This window comes from Astatotilapia calliptera, chromosome 10 (genome assembly GCF_964374335.1).
Source record: "Astatotilapia calliptera chromosome 10, fAstCal68.1, whole genome shotgun sequence".
In the NCBI taxonomy this organism is placed as follows: Eukaryota; Metazoa; Chordata; class Actinopteri; order Cichliformes; family Cichlidae; genus Astatotilapia; species Astatotilapia calliptera.
The window spans coordinates 25,163,040-25,190,683 of NC_137431.1; the positions used below are offsets into that span (position 1 = coordinate 25,163,040).

Here is a 27,644-nt window from a genome sequence, read left to right on the forward strand (position 1 = left end):
TGAAAGCACAGTACAGTGGCCTTCCATGTGACCTGCGCACACAGCACCTTCATTGACCAGATGCTCGCACTGATTTTTAACTCCATGAAATTTCTCGCTGCCATCTTTGACTTGAATTGAAATCAAACATGGCAGCGATGCGAACATTATGATAGCGTAACAGGTAAATGTGTGTCTACGTTTTAAGGTGGACTACTTATATCAGTTCTGGAAGCTGAAGAGGAAGGCCAACTTTAATCGACCTCTGGTGACCTTAAAGAGAGACGAGGTGGACAACCTGGCCCAACAGGAGCAGGACGTCCTCTACAGACGCCTCAAACTCTTCACACACCTCCGACAAGACCTGGAAAGAGTGAGTTGGACAATCAGATGCAGACGTTGTTTCGATGTTTGTTTGGTATGAAGCCAAAGAAAACTTGTTTCTTTGCAGAGTGCTTTATTCTGGGATCATTTCTTTCTGTTCGTGTGTGTTCGGTGTGTGTGTGTGTGTTTCGAACATGTGCGAATATTCGTGCTCGGTGCTTGATCCATCCCTGTATCGCTGATATAATTTCCGAGTTAATTTACATTTTTCCGAATGTTAATTAAAAAGATCATTGACAGTATCATATGAAGTTGATTTTTGCTCTCATGAATATTGATGTTAAATGAATGAATGGCTCAAAGGATGACGGGGTAATGAAATGACTCAGGGATATAATGAGTGACTGACTGATAGCCAAGTGTTGGAAATGTAAGTGAAAATTCACCAACTGTGGAGAATTCATTTGTTTTTTCTATGATCTGTGATCATTGTGACAGATTAGTTACTTCATGTAAAAAGTCAGCGAGGCACTCTCGGAATTTCCTCAGATTTGTTTGTTTGTTTATTTGTTTGCCGTGTCTCTCCCACTCTTCTGACTTGGAGAAAAAAACTTCACAGAAAATTCAGTCTCAAGTGACCCGGAGCACAGGAATAGCATACAGTACATACTGTAAAGTCCCTCGGGAAGTGGAAAGTCAGCTCTATAGTGGAAATTGGTTCAGACGTTTTTCGTTTTCATTTCTCTGAGAGCCTGTGGGTTCGTTTTGTGATGCTCCTGAGCCCCCTGCTTGGAAACAGTTTGTTATTCCCCAGAGAAAGAGATGGTAATGCTTGTGCAGCTGCCGTGCCATGGAGAGAAAGGCTTTGATCTGGAGTTTGTTGGTGGATACCAGAAAAGGTGCTCCGCAGCGACTCCCTACTTTTACTGAGGCACCTCAGATGGTTTCTAGCTTGGCCCAAATGACATCAGTAATCAAATATGGTAAATTTCATGATACTGTCAATTTTTAGAACTGAACGCATGGTGTGATTTTTGGGAGTGTGCTACATCTACACCTTGATTGTTGATGAGTTCAGGTAGACCAAGTGTCCTAACGTAAGAGCGAGCTAATGGGCATTAATTGTACTGGAGGCTTTAAACCCGGCGAAGAATACTTTTCCGGCTTCTGTGGTTGTGGAAGCAGAAGTTTAGGGAGGCTTTTGAAGCTTTAACTGCTAACTCTAATTAAAGGTGTCTGTGGATGAGAAAATTGAAAGATCTAATGGAAGCCTGGCCCATCTCTCAGGTGAAGAAATTTCAAAGGGTAGTTGAGATTCGTGCTGCATGTTGTGTTGCATTCGTAGTAGCTGTTGTAACTGGATTGATCACATTTTGGAGGGTTAGCAGTATCTTGGTGCAATGAGAAACTTGTTGATCTATTTATGGAGAAAGGAGGTTATGGAAGTTTTTTTTTTTTGCCCTGCCCGACACAATGTTCCTTAACATTTAAATAAAACACAAAACTTATCATTATCTACATGAAATCTTTGCAGCTTGTAGTTTGTAACTGTAGCTGCTAAGAGTTGAGGTTATTTCTGAATGCTGAAATATTCCCCTGCTGATTTCAGTATCAGAGCTTGCATTTGGCTGCAGAATGCGCACTAATATTTTCATTTTTTTGCCTGGTTTCTTGAATTAGTTGTGCCCATCTTCAAAACCTCACTCCAGAGCTCTGTTAGTACATTGGCATTCTCTGCTGCGGCTGCAGTGCTCTCAAAACCTCTTTCTGACCCTGCAAACTATACAGGATCTAAATTACAGCGAGCAGCCAAACATCTACTGCGGCCAAAATTTAGGGGGATACACGTAAATGCGGTTCGCTAAGGACATGCGGCAGGAGTCCTCTGGTTTTTTTTTTTACATTTAGACAACTGTTTATATCATTCCCACAATGAAAAAAAAATCTTATTATATCTGCTTACCTTCACGTAATAAATTACCAAAAATGTTCACTGCAGAGAGATTCTTAACCCCTGGATATTTCTGTCAGCAGAGTCTAAGGTGCCTTGGTTTTGTTCAGCTTGGTTGATTTAATTTCGTTCATAGTAAGAAAACCTTTTGGTAATTAGGTGGCTCCATATTAACCAAATGACCTTTCTGTACAAAACTAAAAGAGTTCAAATACAAACACAAGAGATAATTGGAGATTTTTTTTTTTGTTAATTGCTCCTTAGTTTTTCTCATTTAGCCTCAGCTGGTAAGACCAGTGGACTTAAGTTCAGTGCTGATTAGACCACGGGATCAGCGTGCTTTGTCCAGCGTCCCACGGTGTTAATTTGGCTTTTAGATGATAATTCCTCCACCTCTTAACTTAAAATAATGGAATCACAAATCACTTCCCACAGAGCCAGGTTGTCATTTCTAAACAGTGGGCTGAACTTTTTTATGTAGGTCACTTTTTATTTGGGTGAGCCAAATAACTGAAAGCCCTTGCTATACTTAGATATTCTGTAGCTGTGCAAATCACTGTCGATGTACACTATTTTCTGTGATTGGAAGACCACTCTACAGATGTGTAGAGAATTGTGTAACTGTAGCCACACCGCAGTGGTCTCTGGTGGTCAGGGTTTATTGATTGTTGCAGTTTTCTAACCTCTCAACCAGTCAGTGTGTCCATGGACTCCATAACTCTTCTCCCTCCTGACCACCCATTATTGATGTGTGTGTGTGTGTGTGTGGTAGAAGTGAACCATACCACTTCAGCTTTCAAAAGTTAACTCTCTTCATTCTGTCACAAAACAGCGAAGCAGTCAGTAGGAAATAACAGTTGAAACAGCTTATTTACTCAGAGTATGTAAAGATGGTGCCTACGTGTACCTCAGTGTTCGAGGCAACTGCGTCCTATTTGTGAAAAATGCAAACACGTGGTGGATTTAAAGCAATCCATGAACACATGTTGGATTTAGCTTGAATATTACATCCAAATATTGCAGATTTATGGGGAACATCATTTGGCTTTCACTTAATACAGAAATGTAAATAAAAAGGTCGTCAAAGGAGCTTGCAAAGAAAAGCGTTTGGACTTCTTTAAGTTGCTTGAAGATGTTTCACCTCTCATCCGAGAAGCTTCTTCAGTTCTAAGGTCAAATGGTGGAAAGTCCCAGATATAAACCTAGTGGGAGTATCACCCCGCAGAGGGACGCCCCCCATACGCCTTAACACCCACTCACATCCTGGGCCATCTGACCTCAGGAATTCGCATGATAGGGTGGGGCCAGGTTTCACAATGAGCTCACCTGGACCCCTGGCTGATTGGGACCCACACCCAGTTTCACACCTTGGCTCAGGCGATTAGAGGATCATCAAGGGGTCCTTTTGTCCCTCTGTGGGGGGTCACTCCCACTAGGTTTATATCTGGGACTCTCCACCATTTGACCTTAGAACTAAAGAAGCTTCTCGGATGAGAGGTGAAACGTCTTCAAGTAACTTAAAGAAGTCCAGACGTTTTTCTTTGCAAGCTCCTTTGACTACGATGACCTGGATGACTGAGAACCTTCACAGACAAATAAAAAGGTCATTTTTCTGTGATTTTTAATGTTCCATATGCCTTCTTTTATCAAACAAAAAACATTAGGAATAATAGAGAGACTGATTTTATTTATAAAGCGCCAAGTCACCACAGCAGATGCCTCAGCGCTCTTTATATTACGAAGGAAAGACCCTGTGATAATACAGATAAAAACCCAGATGAACCCTATGAGCAAGAACTTGGTGACAGTGGGAAGGACAAACTCCAGGTAGAAACCTCCAGGAGTCCAAAGTCAGCTCTTAGTAAAAATAAAATGCTGTACATACTGTAGACCGTGAGAGGTTTTGGTATCACTCTGCTCGGCACCGTTCAGCGTTCTGTTGAGACGCTGCTGCTACGGCAACACTGGGAAAGTGACAGTTGTATTTGATCCCTATTTTTTTCAGTTCGTGCGCCTGAAAGACTGATGGCTCATGTGCTGGCAAGGCTGTCCGTACTCCTCTTACAGTACTGGTCAGAATTTAATTAAGCTGACACACAGTGATCATCTGATGGGTCTTCAACCACATTGTTCTCAAGGTTAAAGTCCCATTTGTCACTGTCAATTAATTTGAATTCTCATTCGTTTGTGCAGTACAGCGAATAAATGACAAGGAAACTTTGTAGTAACCTATGAGTGGTGACAGATGAGCTTCTAGATCCCTGACATTTTGGTTTTGGGGATTTTGTGATTTATTTTCCTGATTTATTATGTAAAATAACTTTGCTGTTTTTAAGCTCTTCTTAAGCTCTTAGAGACAAATATCTGACACTATTTGCTTCATCTTATTCACTATTATGATTCAACTAGGCTCACACTGAGTGATGCTGATATGCAACTACAGTAATGTGTCACCATCACCTCACCTCCATTTAGCACCATTAATAATCAGGTGTATTGGAGCTGTTCAACACTTGTAGTAGTTGAACTCTTAAATTCATGTAGCCTTGGTTGAATTGTTGGAACTCCTGGTAGCTATTGACCATACTTCACCATAAGTACTCTGTTTTATATATTAGGACAGACACCCTGAGTATAGCGACTTTAACTCAATGTTATTGTGTTTTTAAGAAGCTTCCGTGGAGTTGTTGGGGCACAAAGTCTGAATTTTCAAATTGTTTTTGTGCAAATGAGGCAGAATAATGTGTCTGATCATTTTGTTGAGGCATGTTCAAAACAGCATTTAATAGCCTGAAAGCTGCGCTGCGATTGCAGATCAAGACGTGAGGTTGATCTGAAGGTGTTTAATCTGGCAAGCTCCAAATCTAGCAGTGTTCTGCTTGACCACTGCCCAAGTGTGTAACGGAGAAAGTCGGATTGATTAGAATTGCTGCTGGCAAGTCACCCATGAGGAGGATTGATCTCCAATTGGTCACGTTTTGGCCAAGTGAGTGTTGACAGCTCACTGCTGTGATGCCACTGGCTGTCGATACACAAGCTCTCTTTCACTTCATCCGTCTTCTTCACTTTTCTTCCTCCTTTTACTTTTCCATCTCTCACGCCGACACCACCTGTAAGTATCTGCTCTGTCATCCATTGCTGACCTGTTTTTCAAGTGGTCCACCTGCTTTGCTTTGTTTTTTCGTTGCATATGGTATTTTTCTGTGGAGGTGTTGTGTGCATGACATTGTGTTTCTAAGTGCATGTATGTGTCTGTGTGGAAGATAGTGTTGCAATCATCTCTGATTTGCGGGCAAATTGAAAAATCCTCTCCATCCTTCCATCCCGTCATCCCCAGACCCCAACCCAATCAGACCCCACGACCAAAGCCTCCAGCCTGCTGCTTTTGTGAACAAGTGTGTATGTGTGTCTGTGTGTGAGTGTGCGGGTGTGCATGTTGGTGGTGGAAGATTCCAAGGGCTAATGTTGGGGTGGATTATCCCCCTCCTCTTCCTCTTTGAAGTGCTGCCAATGGAACGAATTGCACCGTGCTGTCCCTAATGCACTGTGAGCTTTCTCCATTTCTGTACTCCTCTCCTGAGTGCTGCCCCAACACCCTCCCTTCACCCACAACTCGCATCCAATCAGCGTGCAACATGTTGAAGCAATGTGTGACACAGTGATTGGATAGTGTAAGTTAGGTAAGTGTTCGACCTTTAAAAAAAAAGAGAAGAAGAAATCTGGGCATAGGTGCAGTAGAGGATGACGTAGAAGCAGATTTTGTGCAATTCTTCTTCTTTTTAAATTATACTTTATTTTTGGCCTTTTTGAATAGAGAAGTGAAGAATGACAGGAAAGCGGAGGAAGAGAGAAAAGGAAAGACATGCAGCAAAGGGCCGCAGGTCGGACTCGAGACTGGGCCTGCCACTCTCTGCCACACAGCATGTGGTTGCCCGCTCATCCCAGTGAGCTAAACTGGTGCCTAGATTTTTGGCAAGTCTAATGATCTTGACTCCATATTTGGGATGACCACCTTTATTTTTCAGCACAGCCTGAATTCAACTCTCTTTGCCAGGCTTTCTTCTCATTTCTTTAAGTAGTGTGAAGGAATAAGTCTCCAGGCTTGTAGAAAGATATTCAAAGCTGGTCTTTGGCTGCCTTTTGTTCTGTTTTCTGTCATGATGATCCCACACTCCTTAAATAATGTTGAGGTTTGGGCTCTGGGGAGGCCAATACATGACTAATACTGTTGTAGTGTCTGTTTCTCTATCAGGTATGTTTTTACTGCAGTGCGTTTGGGATCATTATACTGAAAAATGAAGCTGTTACCAATCACTCCATTAGATCTGTTTTCAGAGCAGTTCTTGTGTAATTTGGCATCTATCAGCCTTTTCTCCCTGTTTCCCTACCTTAAGAAAGACTTCTGGACTGCCATTCTTCCACCGAGACCATTTCTGATGAGCTTTAATTGAAAAGTAGATGGATCAACTGAAGGGTCAGATATTTAGGTGTCTTTTTTGTTTTAATTCATCATAGATCTGTGTTAAGTGATTCAGCAAACACACAAACAAAAGAAAACTGGACTGAAAATGTCCAAAGAAAAAACATTTTAAAAAATTATAAGAACATCTGGGCTGCTTGGAAGCACAATATAAAATATAAAAAGATCGAGCATCTACCAAAACTAGTTTGGTAGATGCTTTGAGCAACATATTTAAATAGGTGATGTTTCCATCTAATGAAAATCACAGAAAAAAGATATAAATTGTTAATTAGAGAGTATCAGAGGTGTTGACATGTATTTTTCCTTTGGATAGAACCGGGCTTTCCCCCTGTGACCTAGCCCAATACTACAAGCTGAACACCCCCTGGGTCCAGATCCATACTTTAACCAACAGACACGAGAGTAATATCGATCTTCTTTATCCAGTTCTGAGCAACTGAGAGTGAACCATAATTCCCAAACCATTATACCGGGGGTCCCCAATCCCAGTCCACGAGGGCTGGTGTCCCTGCAGGTTTTAGATCTTACACTGGGTCAACACACCTGAATCACATGATTAGTTCATTACCAGGCCTCTGGAGAACTTCAAGAATGCTGAGAAGGTAATTTATCCATTTAAATCAGCTGTGATGGATCAAGGACACATCTAAAACCTGCAGGGACACTGGCCCTCGTGGACCGGGATTGGGGACCCATGCATTATACCATTCCTCTCAGATAACAATGGTGTTGGGTTATATCAGTAGTATGAAATAGAAGGCAATGATAGCTGCAGTATCAAAATGTGCCAGAAACCGTTATCAGAAGTTTAGACTGAAGAGTTCTGGAAAAGTTCGGTTTGTGGCGTTCATACCTGGTTTGATCACAGTTCTGGAATAATTTCCCAACCAAACTGAGACCGATGATTGTATTTTGTTTTGTAAAACTGCAAAATATACACAGTTATACATTTATGATGATACTGGAACTGAGAAATTATAGATTTTACTCAGCATGGCTTCTCAGAAGAGCTCACTGAGATTAAATAAAACTGGCAAAAGAAGGGAGAGCTTCATGAATATTGAAGGGGAGGTGAAGGTTCAGGCTCTGGAAGCAAAAAGAAAAGAGTAGGACTGGAAATTAAAAGTTAAAACTTTAGTGAGGTGACCTGTAAGGATTCCCAGAGAGGGGAAATGACTGGGACGTGATTCACTGGGGAAATGGGGATGATGGAGAGAAAGCAGGTGTGAAAGAATATATTTTCCTTTCTCGGTTCTTCCTGCATGTTTTCAATTCTAAAACCACTCGAGTCAAACAATGGCAGTTAGTCTTTTCCCACCGGTCAGTCAGTGCATCGGTACTATAGCCAAGGCTGGCAGGGTGTCTGATGGCATGCCGCCGTTCTGTGTCCTGCCCTCTGCTCTCCCTCGCTCTCTCACGGTAACGACTTGGCAGTACATTTGGTTCAGCAGGTCAGCAGTCCCACACCCAGGAGGCCCTCAGAGCAGAACACAGCAGTACACTTATGAAACAGTCCATTTAAAGAAGGGGAAAATTTTCATTATGAGTAGCTAACATATGTTTTATATCATATTTTTCTCTCTTTTTTTTAAACTACAGAATGCTGACAAGGAGGGAGTGTAGAGAGAGGTTATATGAAGAGAAATTAATGAGAAGAAGGGATATTGTATGTATTTAGTACAGATTTAGGCAGAGGTGTTTGGACAGTGCTGCAGAGATTGAAACCTGGACAGAAAGCAGCCGTGACAGCACCATCAGCCTTCAGCTGCAGGTATCTGCCAGGTAAACTGTATCGCTACACTGTGTGCCGAGGCACTAGGGAGGAAAGCCCATCAGCTAGTTTTCCTTGGCTACAGGTTACAGTTTCACAGTTTGTTTTCTTTCCGCAAACCCCCCTCGGCGCTTCGTTCTGTTTGAGGAGAGAGAGGAAGTTCGGAAGCAAAATAAAGAATGAGAGGAAAATGTATGTGTACACAAGCCCGCAACCCCTAATCTGCTGACTTGGATTTGCACTGCTGTGAGTGAAACTATTGGCAGGAAGAGGTTAAAGGGAGGAACTTCACACATCAAACCAAGCCTAAAGACTAAAAAAAGTGTCTGGGCAGAAAAGGCTTGCTGCTTGTGTCTTTGTTTTTTTTTTCTCAGGCAATCGACATGTATGGATTTACTGGATTTTCTTCATCTTGGGTTGACGCACGTTTACAATCCACACACGGCAAAATCCACACAAGCCACCAGAGAAATCTTCCTATTGCTCGATTTTCTTTTAATCTTTTTTCTTCCCCACAGTTAAAAGGAACCACAGAAACACAGAAGCATCTTTCTTCTTTATAGTCTCAATATTCTTAATATTCTCAAGTTGCCTCAAGTTATCCAAGAATTCCTTATTTATGGAGTAATTTTTCTTTATTTATTTTTACAGTTGTGACCCCTCGGATTACCTGTGGCTTCCTTTTTAATTAAGTGATTTTTTTTTACTCCTTGATGCTTGTGAAGCATAATCTCTGCTTGTTCTTCAGACTTTTTACGCCCTTAAGGTGGGTGTTAAAAATGTATCAAACTGAACAAAAAGGAGTCTTTTTAGTGTTATGTATTGCTCAAGCTCCAAAACTCCTGGATCCTACTTTTCCCCATAAAGAAACAGGTTAATTTCCTTTATGATTTTGAAGTGATGGTGGGGCATTTGATAACGATAGTTTGACGTTTGATGTGCTTTTTAGGTCATTTAGATTGCTTGGTAGATAACTGTCATGACTGTGACACATGTAAGACAAAGCTAACTGGGATATCTGTGCATGTTCAGAGTTTAAGCGTAGTGGATGATGAATAGCAACTTCGTCCAGTAAAAACAAAGGCATTTTACTTCCTTTCCCGCAAAGGCCAACTTTCTTCTGATTGGCTGCCCCTCATAAGCTGAGCATCTGAACAGCAGGTGAGTGTGGCTGTCCATAATAGACGTGCATAATAGGGATTTCCCCTCTAAATAAGCAGTGAAGGAGGATTTTATACATAACCTGAGCTCAGTGGGTTTTTCGTTTTGTATTTTTATTATGGTAGGGGGTCCATTTTACCCTACTGTAAGTCCTTAATGTTTGTGCTACAGCAGGGGTGTTAAACATGAGGCCCCAGGGGCCTGAATCAGCCCACTGAAGACTCAAATCTGGCCCACTGGACAGCTTGAGAAAAGGTGAAGGACACAAGTTTTACAGCTTTTCCTATTGAGAAAGACTGCCTATGCCAATTGCCATTCATACTACACCAAAGCAATTAACTATCAAACAATTAAATGACAGGAAAGTTCCTGTTTTTCCATTATCAGTGAGTCCATAGAGAATTTACAGAACATTTATGTTTTATAATTACAAGACAATCTGTGCAATGAACTATCAGAATGTTTTATGTGATTTTTCACATTTATCCTGTAGCTTCAATGGTCCAGCCAACTAAAGATTAAAGTGGGCTGTATGAAGCTTATGATTTAGAAGGAGTTTGTTATCCTTCTACAAAATTTAAAGAGGAGAAGATGAGCTCTAAGGCGATATTTGGTGTATGACGGTAGCACAAAGCGTTCACAAAGTAATACTGTCTGAACACAGAGAGAAAAATCATCTCAGTGTCACATTACTGCAACACCTCAACAATTGTGGGCTATTTTGTAATGCATTATTTTGTTATTTTACAGCCAAAGTTACAAAATAAGTCCAGACAGCCTGTATGATACTTGGGTGATAAAGGTCTAATGTGTATCCAGCTTTTTAACAGTATTTAAAAGGCAGAAAATGAGCACATAAAGCCTCATTTACTCAGTTACCCTGGTTTGTACAACAGTTGCTCTTCTGTAGGCTCAGACCACACTGGCCGGCCTTCACAAGCACACCCATAAGCCTTTAACCATTGTTGAAACACACCTAAGACGTGCCGTTCTGACCAAGTCCTAATCTGCTTTCAACACAACAGTTTCAAGATCTGACTGTTCACTTGCTGCTTTATTTAGCACACTTCTTGACAGCCTCTCTTGTAATGAAATATCAACTGTTATTAACTTTTTCTGCCGGTAGTTTTGTTGTTTTGGCTGATCCGTTTAAGTGCTTTATGACTTTATGACCTTCTACCTGTAGCTTCCCTTCAAAATGGATTTTCTTCTTTTTAGCCAATCCTGAAAATGGCATTTGACTTTAGTTTGTTGCATTCATGTGGTTGATGTAACCGACTTGTAACCTCTCACACCCTCCCATAATCATCCCCCAGCCACTTCAACATCATACATCCAGCCACTCATTTGGCATGAAAAAGTCCCTGGTGTTATGCAATGTTAGGTAGGGTCAGGGCGAGGACAGAGAAATGGAAAGAGCGACACAGACTACTTGGCTATGTGAGCCCTCTTCCTCTTCTCTTGCAATCACACAGTTCACACCAGTGCATATGCACTCAACTTCTTACGCTGACTGACATGCCTCACAGTAGCGCGTGCACAAATCTATGCATGCTTGGCACCCATACAGTGCAACGTCACTCATTGGCCTGCGCGCTTGCCTGCAGAGATGTGCACACATGCATCGACACCCTACGCACATTTTTTACAGCTCTGCATGTCTGTAGGGGGGGTTGGGTGGGGGAGATTTCTCGCTCCAGGCCAGACGGGCCGAGTCAGACAGACCCACCCTGTTGGATCAGCATCAGCCTGGCTCCTCACACACAGCTCTGCTCCAAACCTAATACTGGCTCTCTGCACAAAATCCCTTCTTCTTAGGCTGCTGTCTGTTTCCAAGATGCTTCAAGTTACCAGGAGAGGAGAAGACAAGGGCCTTTTCTATCCACCAGCAACGGTTACTGTTAAGTTCAACATTCAGCAGACACTGTAAGTGTTTTACCAGCCAACCAGGTCTCCTTTGTACATTTAGTACAGACCTGGAAGTCAATGTTGGCTTACTCCCAATGTGCGAGGCAAAGTAACGTAGACTCCTGAGGGAAGCAGTCTGGTCCTTTCAGTGGTTTACAGCCTTTCTGCTGCAGGATTTTTGGCCCATGTTCTTGCTTGCTGATGGATTCTCCAGAGAAAAAAAAAATCTTGAATAATGTGAGTAGGATGTATAGTTTTGAGGGATGTTTAAACACCGCGCGCCACTTGCTGAGTCTGGGCTGATTCGAATTAGATGAGCTGTGACCTAACTGTACACCTCACGCGGATTCATCAGCACATTTAAAACTTCAAGGTTCATTTGTCATTTTAAATCAAACATTATGTTTTGCTTGTTATGCTTTGTGTATTTGAAAGCTATGATTTAAGGTAGGACATGTTTTCACAATTGTGGCATTGCCTGCTTATTAAGTAGTGCATGAGGTGCAATCTTCCTAAAGGGTGAAGATGCGCTGTACAAACCTGTCGCTCTGTTTAGATTTGAATAGATGCCTCGTTGGCTGCAGTGAAGATGAACATGTTTTTTTTTTCCTTTGATCTATTCTGAATGTGTTTTGTTCAGTGGTGTGTGAGTTTCACTGAACACAATTCGACAATAACAACTGTTTTCAAATTCTTCTTTTCAATTTGGAAAAAAGTCAAATCTCAGCTTAAGGTACAACTATTGAAGAATTTAGTTTTTTTTTAATACTTGTATAATCACCGGCCACTTCTTTAGGTACACCACCTTTTGCCTTATTTGTGGCACAGATTCAAAAAGGTGCTGAAAACGTCCCTCAGCTATTTTGGTCCATATTGCAATGACAGCATCACAGTTGGTGCAGATTTGCCGGCTACACGTCCATGATGTGGATCTCCTTTTCCACCTCATTCCAGGGATGCTCTATTGGTTTGAAATCTGGTGATTTGATTGAGGCCATTAGATTAGAGTGACCTCTTTGTCATGTTCAGTGAAACCAGTCTGAGATGATCTGAGGTTTGTGACATTGTGCGTTATCCTGCAAGAAACAGCCATCAGAAGATGGTACACTGCAGTCATAGAGGGTCATAAAGGGTCATGGTCAGCAGCAATGGCTAGGCAGGCTGTGGTGTTTAAATGAATCTCAGTTGGTATGCCGACAAAATATTGCCCACACCATCTGTGGATTCATGCTTTCTCGTGCTGTTATGGCAAATTCTAACCCAATCATCTAAATTAAACTGAGACAAATCCAAAGAGGCTTTTCAGTCTTCTGTTGTCCAATTTTTGTAAAAGAAATTGTGTTCTTAGCTGACAGGAGTGTTCCCCTCTGCTTCAAGGTTTAACATGTTGTGTGCTCAGACATGCTCTTCTCCAATCATTGATTATTTGAGGTACTGTTGCTATCAGCTCAAAGCATGCTGGCCTCTGTCTTCATTTTCCTGTAACACCTAAACGTGTGGAACAAACACCCTGCCACGTTTAAAGTCACTTATATCACCTTTCTTCCTTATTCTGATGCTCAGTCTACATGCCTAAATGCGTATGTAGCTGACATGTGATTGGCTGATTAAACATTTGCATTAACAAGCAGTTGAATAGCTGTACCCAAAGTGACAGGTGAGTGTATGTTCATACAGTAGAATCTGACTTTTTCCAATAATGGTGGACTTGTAGCTGTTATTCAAAAGAAATTCTACCAAGGTAAGCTCTGTCCAACTGATTTATGTATTCTTAGTAGTGGAAGAAAAACTCTGCTCTAAACTCTGTGTTACTGATTGGAAAATGAGTCTCTGAGTCACATATAATTGCTAATAAGGTGTTTTGTTTTTGGAAATCATTTCACATGTACATTGAAGGTGCTTTAATTGCTGGTGGGAGTGAGTAATCCTTTCATCTTGAAACATTCCCACTAAATTTGCAAGTAATTACAAGTGTATTCAAGAAGAAAAAAAAAATTTAATCCAGTCCTTTCTTTGTTTTTAGGCAGGCTTTTCATGAATGTCTTTGCTATGATCATAACAAACTTAAGTTTAGGAGAAACTATGATAATGACTATATATGACTGACTGTAATTAAGAGTAGGCTCATGAAATCTATTAGAAAAATAAAAGAGAGTATAGATAATTATATGGGGCAGCACGGTGGCACGGTGGTTAGCACTGTTGCCTCACAGCAAGAAGGTCCTGAGTTCAATTCCAACATCAGGCCGGGGTCTTTCTGTGTGGAGTTTGCATGTTCTCCCCGTGTTTGCATGGGTTCTCTCCGGGTACTCCGGCTTCCTCCCACCGTCCAAAGACAAGCAGCTTGTGGGAATAGGTTAATTGGATAATCCAAATTGCCACTAGGTGTGCGAGTGAATGTGAGTGTGAATGGTTGTCTGTCCCTGTGTGTTAGCCCTGCGACAGACTGGCGACCTGTCCAGGGTGTACCCCGCCTTTCGCCCTATGACAGCTGGGATAGGCTCCAGCGCCCCCCGCGACCCTGAAAAGGATAAGCGGAAGCGAATGGATGGATGGATAGATAATTATGATAAAATGCTTCCAGCAAACACACCCAAACCTTATACCTGTTGGCAGGGGTCAGTCTGCGATATTAAAATGTTCAAAATAAACTCCAGATCATTTCTAAAACTCAGTGTAATCTTGAAAATATTCCTTTTCTTCTTCAATCTCCTTAAGAGTCTGGGCTGCATCGTTCTGCCTTCAGCTCAACATTCTGCATGAGCTGACAGCAAGAACAGGCTTTCCACCTTCAGGTAGCCTCAAGCTCCATTCACTTTGCTAGGAACCGCCTGTTGAGATCCACCGCTGTTTAAAATGCTGCATGCTAAGCTTGACTGTGTAACACAGCCCCAAGGCTTCAAAGCTTACAGAGAACTGCTCCTTTGGCTCTAGCCTTTGATAATTCTGTGCCAAAAGGTCACTGAGTTGCCTTCCAGAGCACAAGGAGAGATCAGAAGCACCTAATTATGCCACCTACACGTACTTTGGACATACAAAACCTAGATCTAGAACTTCTTGCGCTGAAGGGACAGTCAAGGCTTCACCAAAAGATAAAGATTCAGGCAGGTTCGTCGTGATACAAATATGAAGTTCGTGAGGGAAACCCAATGCAAAGACGCAAGCAGATTTATTATTATCAAATGTGTAATATTTGTATATCGTCATTAGATTTTGAAAAATGTCGTTTTCTCACTGTTATCTGGCAACATGTTGTACTGCAGTGTTTCTTACATAATAATAATAATAATAATAATAATGTAGCTTGCCACCACCAGTGTGTGAATGTGTGCGTGAATGGGTGGATGACTGGATATGTAAAGCGCTTTGGGGTCCTTAGGGACTAGTAAAGCGCTATACAAATACTGGCCTTTTTTTTAAAGAGTTGAGCAGATGACCCCATATGACCCCCCCATATGAAAGGGGGAGGGGCTTACAGCACTGGTGTATACATATGCAGGGAGGTGCACTGACTTTTTCTTAAAAGAATGAATTAATACCATATAAAAGTAGTCCTCAGTCAGCTTTAATTGCTAACGCCATTGTCTTGGAGCACAGTTTGTGACAGCAGCCATTCTTCCACCTTATCTCAGTGAGCTCGGTGTATCAACACATGGACCATTTCTCTTCTTGATCCAGGTCCCGGTTAAAGTGTCTCTCAGTCTCACTGCAGATCCTGAAAGCAGAAAAAGCACTATAGCTGCCAGTGCGCAACCATAGTGCGGCTTTGAAGTTTGTCCAACAGCAAAATGAGAGGTGGCTGAATGATGTTGGGGACTGTTCAACCTGGGGTTGGCAACAAAATAAGAGTGAGGGAGGGCATCGCCCATTAATAAATCAATGGTAGATTGTGTTTTGTCATGGATGAAGAAAAAGAAAAAACGCTCTTGCCAGATATTCTTGGGTTTCCATTAATATACCTGGGCTAGCTGCCCAAGTAATCTCCAATCTGTTTCAAGGCTTTGGGATTACAACTGCATACATGAAAGGTGAAGTCTTAAGATATTGCCTGAAGCGACAGTTCATAGTGAGGAGTGTATGTCTGAAAATGGGAGGAAAAAAAATCCCAGTAGCCCTCACCTCATCTCTTCTTAAGACTAGAAGCTTGAGTGTACATAAACTGGTACTAAGATAATCTGAATCCAATCCAAACTGCCAGCCATCAAGATGGTTTAAACTAAAATGCACATAACGAATACAAAACTCATCTTTTACTTTGCGCATTAATAGCTGCAGAGATCCACTGTTTGGTTTCATTTAAAATATACCGTCTCTGATGCACTGATGGAAGGCACATAAGTACGTGTTGCTGGAATATGCACCGTGTAATCAAGTGGGACTCTTAGAGAGCAACATGAAACTTTTTCTGCAGCTCTTGGGGAAACAAAGCATCTGCTTGCTGCCTGACTCAAAGTGCTTTCTGACTTTTAAGAGTCACTGTGATATTTTCCCTGACATTTCCTCTCTGGCAGCTACAACCTAGCGGCCGGTATTTTTTCCAGGCACTGCAGAAGGCTGGCCAGCACAGGCTTTCTATCCAAGCTAAGTGGCATGGCCAGCTTCAGTTTTGCAACTGAGAAATAGCAATTCTAACTGACTTTAACTTAACACTTGGCTAGTTTCAGTCAGTGTAACTGTTTCTTTTTATTGTTCTCTTCATTAATTCACTCTTCCAACTTTTTCCATATATTCATCCATACAGAACTTATGTCCCCCCCTTTTCGTTTCACCAAACTTCTTATTTGTAAAGGAATTTCACTATTCAACATCCTGTCTAACTTTCTGTCTCTTCCTCCTTCATCACTCCACTTCTCACCTCCTCCTCTCCCCTCTTCTCCTCTTCTCTCTCTTCTCTCTGTCTCTGGATATCCTCACCATCCCGCTGCCCCTCTGATATGAGCTCTGCTGGATGAAATAAATATGAGGCGGGAGAGGTATAAATATTTATAGCTGCTCCGGCTGTATAATTCTGCACGGCAGTGTGATGTTGCACTTTGTGTGTGCATGCATACATGAAGGTCTGTGTGTGTGTGTTTGGGGGGTGTATACGTTTTCAAACCCTTGGCCAGTGAAGGTGCCAAGCTGCTGCAGGGATAAATAATTCACTGCAAGTTAAACCTTCAATTCACATCACTTTGATAAGACAATAGGAGTAACAGAACATAACACACACACACAATGTAGCACTAACAGTCAGTTTGTGCCCTCACACATGTGTGAATAAATGCATCCTTGCATATGTGTTTGATACCGATTTTGTGTCTTTCAGTGACCATGCATGAAAACACACTTGTGCAAACTTGAACATGCGTTAAATTCGATGCACACTGTGGTAATGCAGAAAAAACACACACGCACTTCCATGAGCTTAACTTGGAGCATTGTTGCGGACGTTTTAACCGACTGTAAAATGTATATTACACATTCTTCCTCGTGTCTTCGAGATTTTGTTCACTCTTTTTGTGGTGAATGTTTGCGCACGTCAACCATGTTCGTTTTTCGCAACACACTCCTACAGGCTCACTGGCTGTGTTACACTCAGGGCACGTCAATAAGTAATGAGGGAGATGTAAGGGGGGCCCCCAGTTGACCCGGACCTTAAATATTTTACAGTATGGTCTCTCAGACGGTACCAGCCAATGCACTGCTGCAGCTCAACTATAAAATCTCTCTTTGCAGGACTTGATGGGAAACACCGCCCTCCAAGGTCCAATTTAGTAGCATCCTCTGAGAGCCTCTCCGTGTAGTCAACACTAATACTGACTTTCAGTAGGCATTTCTCTCAGCTCTATCTGGTATAGATGTTTTTATTTTTAAGCTGCTTCTTGGTTTTTGGGTTAATCAGAATCTTACTAAGCGCCAGCAAAAAACATGACAAATATACGCTCACCTACTTCATTAGCAATGTCACGTAAATCACCTTTCATGTCTAAGTTTTTGCCTTTTGTCTGTATCCCTAGATCCCTGAGTCACTGCCATGGCATAGGCAAATTAGGCATAATGGCCAGTGAATGTATATTTCATAATAAGTCTGTTTCTTTCCAACTTCAGACCTGTATTTTGTAGGGAAAAAACAGGAATAGTTATTCATTAATTGCATACATTGTAAGATATAAAGTCAGGTTACCCTTCTGGTAAACCCTTCTCATTTTGAAGCACAAACCTTAACCTTTAAAACATATTTTGTTTTGAATCACAGACGTTAGAAAGACAGAAGAGAAACTTTGAAGTGTGAATGCTTCCTTTTAGTATAGATTAGCTCAGGAGGTGGCCAATCAGGTTCAGTTTTGGAGAGTATTGACCTGCAATAAAACAATGCAAGGTTTCTGCAGCATTTAGGAGGAATCCAATAGTTTTTTGTTTGATAAAGGCAGAAATATCGATTCATGTAAATGTTAGGGTGTATTTTAGCTCACACAAAGCAACCACTGCTTCTAAAGTCTTAAGCCTGATTTCCAGAAAACAAATGCACTGGGATGACAAATCAGTTTTAATGTGGCTATTTTTTATTTGGCTTTTAAGGGAAATGCCTAATTGCAGTCTAATACTTCATTTGATTCATCGTCAGCTCATAATCAAAGGCAGACTGCTTTACACATCAAACACAAGATGCTATTCAACTTTCTTTTTCTAATAACAGGCACATTTATTGTTTCCCATCATAGCTAACTGCTTTCTCTATCCAGATGAAATATTCAAGGACTAAATTGCATAGCCAACATAATTCAGGAACATTATCGTGGAAGCTTCAGGAATATTTTGGCAGTTTTCTGAACAGTTTTATTAATACAAACCCTCTTTGGCCAGACGTTTCTTGGAAATTGATGTTTATGGCTGGAATATGAGGTGCTTTAAGGTTACTAAAGCAGGCGTTTATGGTTTAATGTATTTGCAATAAGAACATTTTCTTTTCATTGTGTCGTGTCTCTTCACAAGAATTTTTCAATCAGTGCTGAACCAATAATATATGTGGTTTCAGTGGCCTAGTTTTTGTATCTTTGCATATTTTCCAGAGCTTTTGTGTAGTCGTACGTGTTTTTTGCTGTAGATAAAGCGGTGAGACGACTGACCTTTCCATGTTCGAGGCAGTTTTACTGAAGCATTTATTGGCTCAGCAAAAACAGAAATGAAACCAAGTACTGAAACAAACAACTGAATCGAGCTGAGGTCTGTGTTTTCCATTTTCAGCTCCGTGGTATGTATGTGGGACAAATTTACCTCTTTGGTTTACACCTAAACGGTTGCTGCATTAGTACTACTCAGCATGCACCCAGCTTGCTGCACGCTAACACAATTCTTTGACATTTAAGTCAGTGTCACAATATTTTCACAGACTACTTCGCATTAAATCATTGAGGACTCCAAGTCCTCAATGATTTAATGTGTTTATGTGTGACACATATAAAGTGGGTGCAGACCCAACAAATACTCAAATTATAATGGGTCTATTACAGTTTTCTTTTCTGTCATAAGGAATTATTAGACATGCACCAGGGACCACATTTGAAAAATTTTCAGTGTGATCATTAGCTGGTCAGTCAACAGTCCAGACCAGCCCGGTCACGTGTCCGAATACAAGTCTCTCTGTTTTATGCATGCACAACACACAGTCACACAGTGGTGCAGGCAAATAAGCATGTGGCTGTGGTTGTTAGCAAATTCTTTGCCATATTTTAAGAAGACAAAGTTAATCAAAGTAAGCTGTAGGGCAACCACATATAAAAATGTATGTACAAACAAACCTAATCAGACACTTAAATAACCCTCACACAATTAAACATGGTCATGTCAAACAAGCTAACTAAAGCAAAATAGCTAAACCTAAAGTATCTAAAGCTCAGAGGCAGCCACAAGCCAAGAGCCTCGGTATGAGCAAAGGATCAAAGCAGCTATTAGAATGTACAGCAACTCATTCTCAGTTATCTGACCTTTTTTTCAGTAACTGAGCACTTTATTTTCACAGTTGTTTATACCAATAATATTTTAGATCTAAGAAAAGAAATTGCCATTATGTGGCCTGCTGATTCCAATCTTTTCATCGATTAAGTAAGACAGTATCCTTAATGTGTTCATCTGTGATTAGCTCAGCAGAACAACGCAGCTACTGTTTAAACTTTGTGTTTACGAGGGGCAGCCAATCAGAAGAAAGTTCACTTAAAGTGTTTAAAACTCTGTTTCAGACAGAGGATGAACTAAGGGTCTGCGCAAACCCCCAATATACAAAAAAGAACAATTACTGTGAATTGTGAATCACGCGCAGCCAGTCTCGTAGAGTCCACGATTAAAAATAGAAAGCTGGAAGTGAGAAAAAAATACGTTAACCGATGTTTATAATTCACCCGCATCCTGGTTTAACTTTCTTTCTCTCAGTTATAAACAAATTCAGCCGTTATCTGATCATCAACCATGTAGGTACAATAACAAGCACCACCCAGCCCCCACTATCAGAGCTCCATACCCAGGCAGTTAGATATAACTCACGCTGATCTTTAGCACCTTCAAGATTTCAGCTCCACCCATCTGGTTGCCGTCATAACAATCCTTTTGGCAAGACAAATAAACTCAAAACATCGTAAATTCCAGCTGTCAGAAACATGATAAAAGAGCAGCAAAGGGTTTGGTCCTGTGACGCATGAACAGATTTGCAGATTAAAGTCTGGTATGTTTTTTAGTCCTGAATGTATATTTGATTCTGCATGCACTGAATAATAGACGAGGATGTTTTACTTGTCTGTGCATGATAGTTAAATCACCCCCAACAAAAGCAAGTTACAGCAACAAAAAGGGGCAGATGTATATTTGTGTATCTCATATTTACTAAGAGAATCCTAACGATGTCTTTGAAACTAAGAGCAGAGATAAGATGCAAGAAAAGTATGTGGGGGGGGGTTAACTGCCTGTTTAAGAGCAGTTTTAATATCATCACCTGATTATTATGCTTTTATGGTCAGCACAGCTACTGGCTCTCTTTCAGCAGGGGAGCCTGTCCTCAGTCTGTAAATCCAGAGTACAATAAAGTGGAGCTAATTGGGAGGTTACAAAGATTACCGTCAGCTCAGCCCACCCCGTTGGCACCAAAAATCCATCACTTCCCAAACAGCGTTTCACCCTAAAGCTCTGAAAACAATTTCGATGACGTTCCCTCATGCTATAATTGTATCACAGCCGGCCTCTCAAGCCATTATAGAATAAGGCTTCCCTGTTGAGCACCCTGTAGCATCTGCAAACACATTCCTCAGACCTCTACTTACCCCTGGCTGGCTGGGTAATAAAACATAGCCAATTAGGCTTTACTCCTTGCTGTGTGAAGCCCTTCTCCTGCTGCTAAGTGTGATTTGAGTCTGAATAACTTCCTCTCTGACTTCCCCTCCTGAGATGAGGTGGGTGTAGAGTAACCTCTCTACTCAACCTGACAAATAGTGTGAAACTTCTCGGGAGGTAATTCCATATCAGAGTGGGCTTGAGCGGTGTCTATTTTTTCACGTCTTCATACTTTCCTGGCATACTGTGGCTTCACTGGTCTGTACTTAGACATCCACCATACCTGCTGAATCACGCGTACGTTGAGAGCAAAGAAATAGCCGGCCCCAGGTCCTTGTATGTGTTCAGATTAATAGAGTTGATTCTGACTCTGATTGGTCCATAAGAAGACTGGGTTGGGTTTGAACCTTTGTAGGGCCTATCTGCAGGAAGTTTGCATGCTCTGCCTTGCCTATTGCATAACCACATTTCACAAAGACTTTGTTAGCTACTCTTTCTCATCTTCTTTTACACCTCAATGAACTCAGCTTACTGTTAACTAGTACATACATACTGCCTTCTGGTCTCTCTCTTCTTCTTCTTTTTTTTTTTTTTGCAGTGCATGGCCAACACACAGCCTAACCATTTTGGTTTAAAAAAAAAAACATGCCATGACAGTATTGAAAATCTTACTGCCACTTTCTAAATAACCAGGAGCTGTAATAATGTAATATCACCAAACTGATATCAGAGCCTTTGGATGTCTGTCCTGCAACAAACAGGAATCCAAAAACCAGAAAACATAGTACATCACAAACGTCCAAGTGGGCGAGGACCAAATAATAATACATTTCGCTTGCTTATTGGATCACATCATGGCAAAAATGCATTTACGTTTCGGCACAGAGCCTACAAATTCCACTTAAATCCCTGGGTTTGTACACAGCTGAAAGTCAAGTTATTTGAAAATCAACTTTTCTCATCCCGTGATACTATTCATAAGGACTAATCACATGTGTATAATTGTATCTAATCTAGGTCTCATCACACAAAACAAAACTTAATGCACCACCAAGCTCACGCACTTGATGAACACAAAGGGATGTTTGATCTTTACTGCAGGACAGTCACACAAAACAGCAGAAGACAAATCCAGCATGTTTTTGGGCTTTAAAAGCTACAAACTGTACTAAAAAAAATGAAATACAATTTTTATAACAAGAGACCAGGCATGTTGAGAGGGAAATGCAACACAGGTTCCTCAGTAAGATTGACACTGGTAAACAACTGGCTGTGACTCAGGAGGTAGAGCAGTTTGTCACCTAATCAGGGTCGGCAGTGATGACTCAGCCTTCATTCAGTTCTTATGATATAACACATTGTAAAATGTTGTATGAAACACAGGAGAAAAAGAAAAACTCTACAAAAACTGAAAAAAGTAAAAAATAAAATAAAATAAAATCACCAAACAAAATGGAAGTGTATTTGGGAGGATAGTAAAGTGAACAGCTGTGGAAGGGATGAGCTAACAGTAAACGGCTAATAGCAAACGTATAGCTTCAGGATTATATGAATCATGTTTGTTACAGCACCGATGAACCTTCAGCCTCTTTTAAGCGCGTCTCAGTGAAGTCCTTTGCATGTTTTGGTTTCTGTAACTTTCAATTTCTTTAGAATTTGTGCGTTTTTTCCTATTTCTGTTGCGTTCAACTTGCGTTGTGTCTTTTGTAGCGTTTTTCTATTTGCTGCCCCTCATACATCTTTCAGGAAAAGGAAAAGGGCATTTTTGATTGAATTAACAAAGAAAAGGAAGAAAAAAACAGTGTAAATGTAGTTGATTTATATGAAGGACTTGCTGATGCTTTACTCCGTAAAACTATCTATTATATCTTTTCGTATTCCATCCATTTTTGTCCACTTATCCAGTTCAGGGTTGCGGTAGGGCCGTGGCATATCACAGCAGTCAATGGATGAGACCATGGACGGGTCACCAGTTTATCAAAGGGCTAGTATTTTTGTCCAAGTCCACCTTTTTTTTTTCTATTAAATTTGGTTTAATTTAAATATTTAACGTTTAATTAATGCCAGTGTATTTGCGTACTGTAGTATTTGTGATTATGGTTTTAATCACACAGCTCTAGTATTAGATTCAAAAATAGTTAACACAGAACCATGTGACCTGAACTGTTTATGGCAATTTCAGACAAACATCGACTCCAGCACTTAGTAATTGTGAACAAAGTGCTGCTGGCTGGAAATGAAAGACTGTATTTATGATGCGCACAACAGGGGATTCCTTAAGGAACTGTGGCAAGGACTAAAATTTCCGAAAGCTCACACCAGCCTCTTCTTTAATCCTGTCAGGGCTTATGCATGCTGCATGCAAGACAGCCAATCCATGGTGTCTGGATACATTGTCAAGTGAGATTTTGGAGACAATTTAATCCCTCCCCAAATCCTGTTTTGTTTGCTGACATGAAACAGTTTGTCCAATAAAACCTCAATCCAATGGAGACGAGGGGCTTTAGAGTAATAAGGTTTTCATAACCGGGATTTGATCTTTAAATATTTGCTATTAGACATGGTGTGGTGTGTACACACTTTCCTCTAGTTTTAATTAAACTCTGTGTGTGAAGGCCTGTTTGTTGCTCTCTCTCGCTCTCTCTACCTCGCTCTTTTCTTCCCTCGTTTTCTCTTTTTTCCTCTCTTTATCTCTGCACGGACAGTGCATGAGGACTCTGCAGAAACGGGGGTGAGGGTGGGGGGGTGTTAGATAAAAGACACGAGGAAGGTAAAAGAGTTCTTGGGGAGAGAGAGAAACTGACAGAGGGGGCTGGGGAAAAGGAGGAAAAAGAGAAAAGGAGTGCAAGAGGAGACGGGAGAGCAATGGATGCAGATTTGAGAAAGACGCAAGAAGAGGAGGCAGAAAAGGGAGAGGATTAGCGCACATGGAAAAAGAAAAGGGGAGTGTGTGATTGTAGAGGAATGAAAGGAGAGAGAGGAGCAGAGCGTTTGTGTCACAAGGTTTATTTAGAGTTTATTGTTTTGGCAGCGCTCCAGACTCCCTCCCTATATTCCTCCAGCAGTCTGTGTGGGTAAATACAATATGTGTGCACTTTGTGATGCATACCTGTAAGTGTTTGAGGACGAGTGTGAAACTGTGAAAAGTGACAGAAAGTTTTCACACCTGCGGAAAGCAAATAGTTTAAGGCTCATGCACGCGTTTAGATGCATGTTGGGAACACACACACACACACATAGAGCCAAAAAGCCGAATATCTGAACTCTGATTGGAGAATGATGTTGCTATGGATCCCAGATGGGTGTGGCTTCAGTGTCAGTGAGTGATATGCAGGAGCTAATAAATCATGTAGTTTGTGTGTAAGTGTTTGGGGGCGATAGACTTGGGGGGTGTGCTTGATTATAGTGTGTGTGTATCTGACGGCTGTGTGCACTGCACATCAGGGAGGGCTTCACAAAGCTTCAGTCTGCTGAATCCAGCCTCCACTGTCTGTCTGCTTGTCTGACCCACTTTCTCCTCTTTCCTTCCTTCTTTTCATCCTTTGTTCCCTTTATTGTGCTCCTTCCTTCCCTCCTCTGTCCATGCTTTATGCTATCCCTTCTGTTCCTGCTACCCTCATCCCTTTTTTTAAATGCCCTCAATTCTTTTTTCCATCATCCCTCTATTTGTCTTTGAATAGAGGTTTCTCTTTAATGACTGGATGAACAAGTTTCTGCACATCATTCATTTTCCTTTATTTTCTTATTAAATTTTTTTCTGCCTGTGTTCTTTATCACCCTTCTTGCACACCCTCTCTGTTCTTGGTTTGTTCTTCTTTTGTTGCCCGTCAGCCTTTATGAATGTCTACCTGTCCTTTGCCTTCAAGACTCTCATGTGCTATTCAGCAGCTATCCATCTTCTGCTTTTAAAATTTTACCAACCTAAGTACCAGATTTATTCTCTCGTTTAGCTTCAGGTCTCAGGAAAAAGAAATGGTGCCACTGGAGCTGAGGATCTTGGTTAGGAGGTCCACAAAATCTTTTGGTGTCCATCCTGTCTTTGCTGGATTTCTTTTTATTTCTTAAGGACGGGACTTTAAGATAATGTGCACAGTTTGTTAGCCCCTCCACAAATTCTTTTAGATCGCACCATGCCAACATATACTTTGACTTTTTTGTAGATTTAACTAAAGAAATGGGAACAAATTATGTGCTTGTCTAACAGGCTGCTGGTAACAAAGTGCTTAAAGATGAAATTTAAAATTGGTTCTTTATTGTTTTTTTATGCTTCAATGATTCATAGGTCAGCCTTAAGTAGCACAAACAAAAGCATTCCTTTGAAAATGGTCAGGTATAAGGACTGCAAACTGAGAGAAAAAGCAGTCAATGTCCAAAGAGAAACTTTTAAAGACCTTCAGAAAGCTTGGAGAACTATTACCAAAGACATTACAAAGGAGTCTGCCTTCTTAGAACCAAAATATAAAGAAATAAGTGGTGGCTCAAGCCTTCTGCACAACCCTGTACTATTCTACTTGTAGTAAAGTGCAGCTGTTGGTTCAAAAGAGAATCTGTCCAAGTCCACTCCCAAACTGACATGCTGTTTCTGCACAGATGCCAAACAAAACCTCAGAGGAAGCACCCATTTCTGAATCAGGACGGGATATACAAAAAGAGAAGAAGCTACAGATGTTTTTTCTTACTCAGGTTAAATGCACTGGTGCATAAGAAGTTATTAGTTTTATATTTCCAGCAGCACGAATCACGTAAACAGAGGCATAAGTTTGCAATAACGGCATTTCCTTTGGGACGATGCAGAGCAAAAACACAAACACTGTCGACGTTCAGCAGCATGAAAAAAGTAGCAGAAGAACTGGAGATGGAAATTTAATATCGCGCTCGCATTCAGGCTTATATTGCTACTCTTATCTTGTGGGCGCCCACTCGCCTCACATGTTCATGATCTATTTTAGGTCGTGACCAGTAGTTAAAGAGTCAAGATAATGCTCACTGGCTAGAGTGCCCCTGCTGTGAAGATTGTGATTACTCCGTGTTCTGATAGTTTCAGTGGGTGGCATTAAGCCCCTAACTGTTTTAGGACCCTCTAAATGGCACCACAGAGGGAAGGTACCAATCACACTGAGCTACTTTATTCTCCAGGTAGCTGATATTATCTGAAGGTCTTTAATGATTTGCAAGGATATTTGTGTTCCTGCTGCCAAGATCTGCCTTTATGGCAGCGATTCAGTCCACAGTGTTTAATGCAGTCTGTAGTCAGGCAAAGCAAGTCAAAGCAAGTCCAGGTTTATTATTTTTGTAGCACAATTTAAACACAGCGATGTTCCATATGGCATGAGATATTACCGAAAGCATAAGCTGGGGGAAAAATATAATAAATACATTTTAGAGACCAAATGCTAGAAAAGTCTTTAGCCCTGTTTGATCCAGATGCATTTTTAAAGCTAAACTCTGCACTCCTGAGTTCTGGGTTAACTTTCAGAATAGCCCTGGAGGATCTGAGTCTATCTATTTAGCCCGAAATCGCTGTTTGCTTTATAAACAGTAATAATATTTTAATATTATGTGAAAAGCCAAGGCTGAAGAGGTGGAATAATGCACTGTACTGCTGGGCTGTGCTGTCAGTGAGCTGTAGCTGTTTGAAGGTGGTCTGATTTAATCCAGTCTCGTTAGATATAATGCTCCAGTGTTTGTTCTATTATAAAGGAAAGCTTCAACAATTTGCATGAAAGCAGTAAGCAACGCAACCCTGCATTAAATCACACATCAGGTTAGGTTTGACATTCTGCTTCCTGCTGAAGCAAAACAATATTCCTGATTAATAATTAGTTCTTCACCACAGGTCTATATATGAAGTGTGGAATCAGTGCATGACTACAATCTTCTGTGGATCTGTTGTGCTTGTTCAGATGCTCACAATTCAAATAATTTACCCAGCGTGCTTCGACGTGTGATTGATGGTCGAGATATTACCGCGAGCTAAACTTTGTCTTCGTGTCTGAGGCAGCAGAGGTAGAGTTAGTATAGTTTGCATCTCTCAGGCAGGTTTTTATTTTCACTCATAAATTTGTAATGTTTCGAGAGATGAGAATGTAAGATGTGGGAGTTACTCAGCCTTCCCTCTAGGATCATGAAAAGGATTCATGGCATAGTGCTCAGGTGTTTTGCTCTGACTGTGCAGCTCACTGGTGTGTAATATTCCTGAGTGAGGACTGCACGAGGAAGAACATTTAACGGTGCACTTTTTTCAAGATCCGAGTTAGTGAAGTCACTTTGTTATTGCTATTTCCTTCAGACTTTTTCTTGCATAACTTTTTTGTAGATAAAACAGTCAGATTTAATTTTGCTTAGGGATTTTTTGGCGTGACGTGCAGCACAGTGCTGTTTTCTTTGGCTACAAGTGGAAATAAAAGCACCAAAATGTTTGGTATCAGTTATTAGATTATTGTAAGAATGTATGTTATTCGCCAGATCTGTCTGTTTCAAAAGCTTTAAAATTACTATTTCCCTGTAGGAAGCAGATTCTACAATCTATTAATCAGTCCACCTTCCGGCCAGTTGGCCAGTGAAAGTCAAATGTTCTCTCTCTCATTTTTGTTCTGCTTCTGTATCTACTCAGGAAGCATTAGGCTTACTGTAACACACACGTTACAACAACTGTGATTAGTCTGTTAGTTACAGTATAGCACAAGGATAATTCCTTCATTAAAAGAAGAAAAAAAAGAGTTTTAGCAGCAGTATAAACCATGATTCAGCGTCTCGCATCTTTAGCA

General features: G+C 41.0%; 1 protein-coding gene across 3 annotated transcripts in view; it reads left to right on the forward strand.

Annotated features, from left to right (window-relative positions):
• The window catches only part of jade2 (jade family PHD finger 2), a 233,884-nt gene that overhangs the window by 148,217 nt on the left and 58,023 nt on the right, over window positions 1–27,644 (forward strand). For all 3 annotated transcript variants that reach the window (XM_080307268.1, XM_026183096.2, XM_026183097.2), the window contains exon 10: window positions 188–352. In XM_080307268.1, coding sequence (XP_080163394.1) covers window positions 188–352 — 165 coding nt within the window. The remainder of the gene's footprint in view (window positions 1–187; window positions 353–27,644) is intronic.